The sequence below is a fragment of the Apium graveolens genome, chromosome 1 (genome assembly GCF_009905375.1).
Source record: "Apium graveolens cultivar Ventura chromosome 1, ASM990537v1, whole genome shotgun sequence".
Lineage (NCBI taxonomy): Eukaryota > Viridiplantae > Streptophyta > Magnoliopsida > Apiales > Apiaceae > Apium > Apium graveolens.
In genome coordinates, this window is record NC_133647.1 from 115,880,527 (window position 1) to 115,882,500 (window position 1,974).

Here is a 1,974-nt window from a genome sequence, read left to right on the forward strand (position 1 = left end):
CCTCTTCCATCCCACCGAAAAGGTGTTCCCTTATATTTCGATAATGTACCTGGTTGGACCTTGTTGGATAATGTTGGAATCTATTACTAAAAGATATGTTTAGCCCATTAACTTGGTCTGCTACATAACTAGGTAATGTGTTGGGCCGGGTCGACGTAAATAAGCCCAATGAATAAAAATGCCTTGCATATTTGATATGTCTGTCTTAGTCCTTAATTTTTTTCTGTAATTCATTCTCATGCACACTGGAAAAGAACAAGTTCGAAAATAAATTCTATATAATTTTGGATGATTTACGCAAGACATAATTGTCAGCTTCCAAACATATTACAAGTCAAATGCGACGTTTGCTCTTACGAGAGAACATGTTGGAAGTTATATATGCTTGTACAAAGCTTGTCGAGTGAAGGCTAGTAATTGCAGGTGGATGTGAAGGCTGCTTGTAGAGTCTTTCAAGAGCCAATTGAACATCATTTTTATCGAGCCACCTGCAACCTCCACACAGATTCTTGCTTCTGCTGTGACGTTGATAGACTGAGGCCTGTGTCTGCACGCGTTGCGAATGAGTTTTGTAGAGTGTGCCAAGGGCAATGCTACATACCTATTGTTTATCCAATTTCACTTCTTTGATTGTTCTGTTTCTGCCAAGGCCGGGATCTAATGTCTAAATCGATTTTCTTTTATTCAATAAGAAAAATAAAGAAACACGAGACATATATATACCCCTAGGGCATTTAAGTACATATGAAAGAATCATTATTCAATAAAATAAATGATCAGTACATGATCCTTGTTTAAAGCTTGGGGCCAAGACCAGCCTTGATTTTCTGAATAGTTGCGACATCAGTTTTGAACGACAAAGCCAAGATGTTGTCATCAATCCCAGTGGCAAACACGGTACTTGGAATCGAAACAGTTCCTGCATTACAACTTCCAAATGCAGAGACTGCCAAAACAGGCTTTTCAGCATCAGCATTGAACTGAAAATGAACAAGTCCTTTAGGAAACACAAATAAGTCACCAGTTTGTAGGGTTTGAGTGTAAAGTTTGTTAGTTGTGTCAATAAAGCCAACTTCTAAGGTTCCATCAAGAATGAAAATTAGTTCGGATGCACGTGGATGAGTGTGAGGAGGGTTTGTAGTGCCTGCAGGGAACTGAAGTGCAGCATACGAAACACTTTGACCGTTGAGAGCTGGGAACTCGGTCATGCCTGCCTTTAAAACTTTGAAGGCAGGGGGTACTTCTCCACCAACAAGTACTCTGAAGCCTGTGTAAGTGAAGAAGTTCCCATCAATTGTAGAATTCCCGTTACCTGGTGATGTCAGATTTGATGGTACTATGAAGTCTGTGAGGATATCTGGATCACCGGCTAGCGCTATTTCAACAATGACAAAAGTAGCTACTAGTAACAAGATCAGGTGAAGGGATAGTCTTGGTGATGTCATGCTAATTACGGGCTATATATCGGTATCTGTAATGGCTCTTAATTGTTTTCTTTTCTTGGTTTGGATGGAGCCTAATTTTACCGGTACTTATAGTGCACAAGGCGAGATTTTCTACTACTCTGGTACCTGGCCTGTTGATAATGAAAGGCAGCTGGAGTTTGTGAAATACAATGTAATTTCTTTGTTTTTGCAGTTGGTTCATGGTTGATGCATCTTTTTGTCATTTGGCTGGTGACTTGGTGCATCACTGCTCCAAAATTAGATAATGATAATATCACTCGTGCGTTAATTACAGGTTTTGGAATTATGTTGTACCAGCGCTTTTGTTTTTTAAAATCTAAATTTGAAGCCGGCTATGATCACCACTTCGCAGAAAATTTCCGATTTCACGGTATCCGCACTTAAGGTTTTGATTTTAGAATTATTCTTATTCGCCGCCCAAAATTTTCACGGAGAGACAATTTGCCAATGGTCGTTGTATATGGGACCGGCACACAAATTTGGAAGGCCCCTTAAAAGAAAAAGTTAT

General features: G+C 39.5%; 1 protein-coding gene across 1 annotated transcript; it reads right to left on the reverse strand.

Moving 5' to 3' along the window:
* Window positions 1–412: 412 nt before the first annotated feature.
* LOC141720498 (germin-like protein 9-3) lies at window positions 413–1,657 on the reverse strand. Its single transcript, XM_074522938.1, has one exon. It carries the CDS (start codon window positions 1,443–1,445, stop codon window positions 795–797), a length of 651 nt encoding a protein of 216 aa, XP_074379039.1. The 5' UTR covers window positions 1,446–1,657; the 3' UTR covers window positions 413–794.
* Between the last annotated feature and the right edge of the window lie 317 nt (window positions 1,658–1,974).

Coding starts and splice junctions, on each gene's coding strand:
- LOC141720498 (XM_074522938.1), bottom strand. CDS start 1,445: ATGACATCACCAAGACTATCCCTTCACCTGATCTTGTTACTAGTAGCT.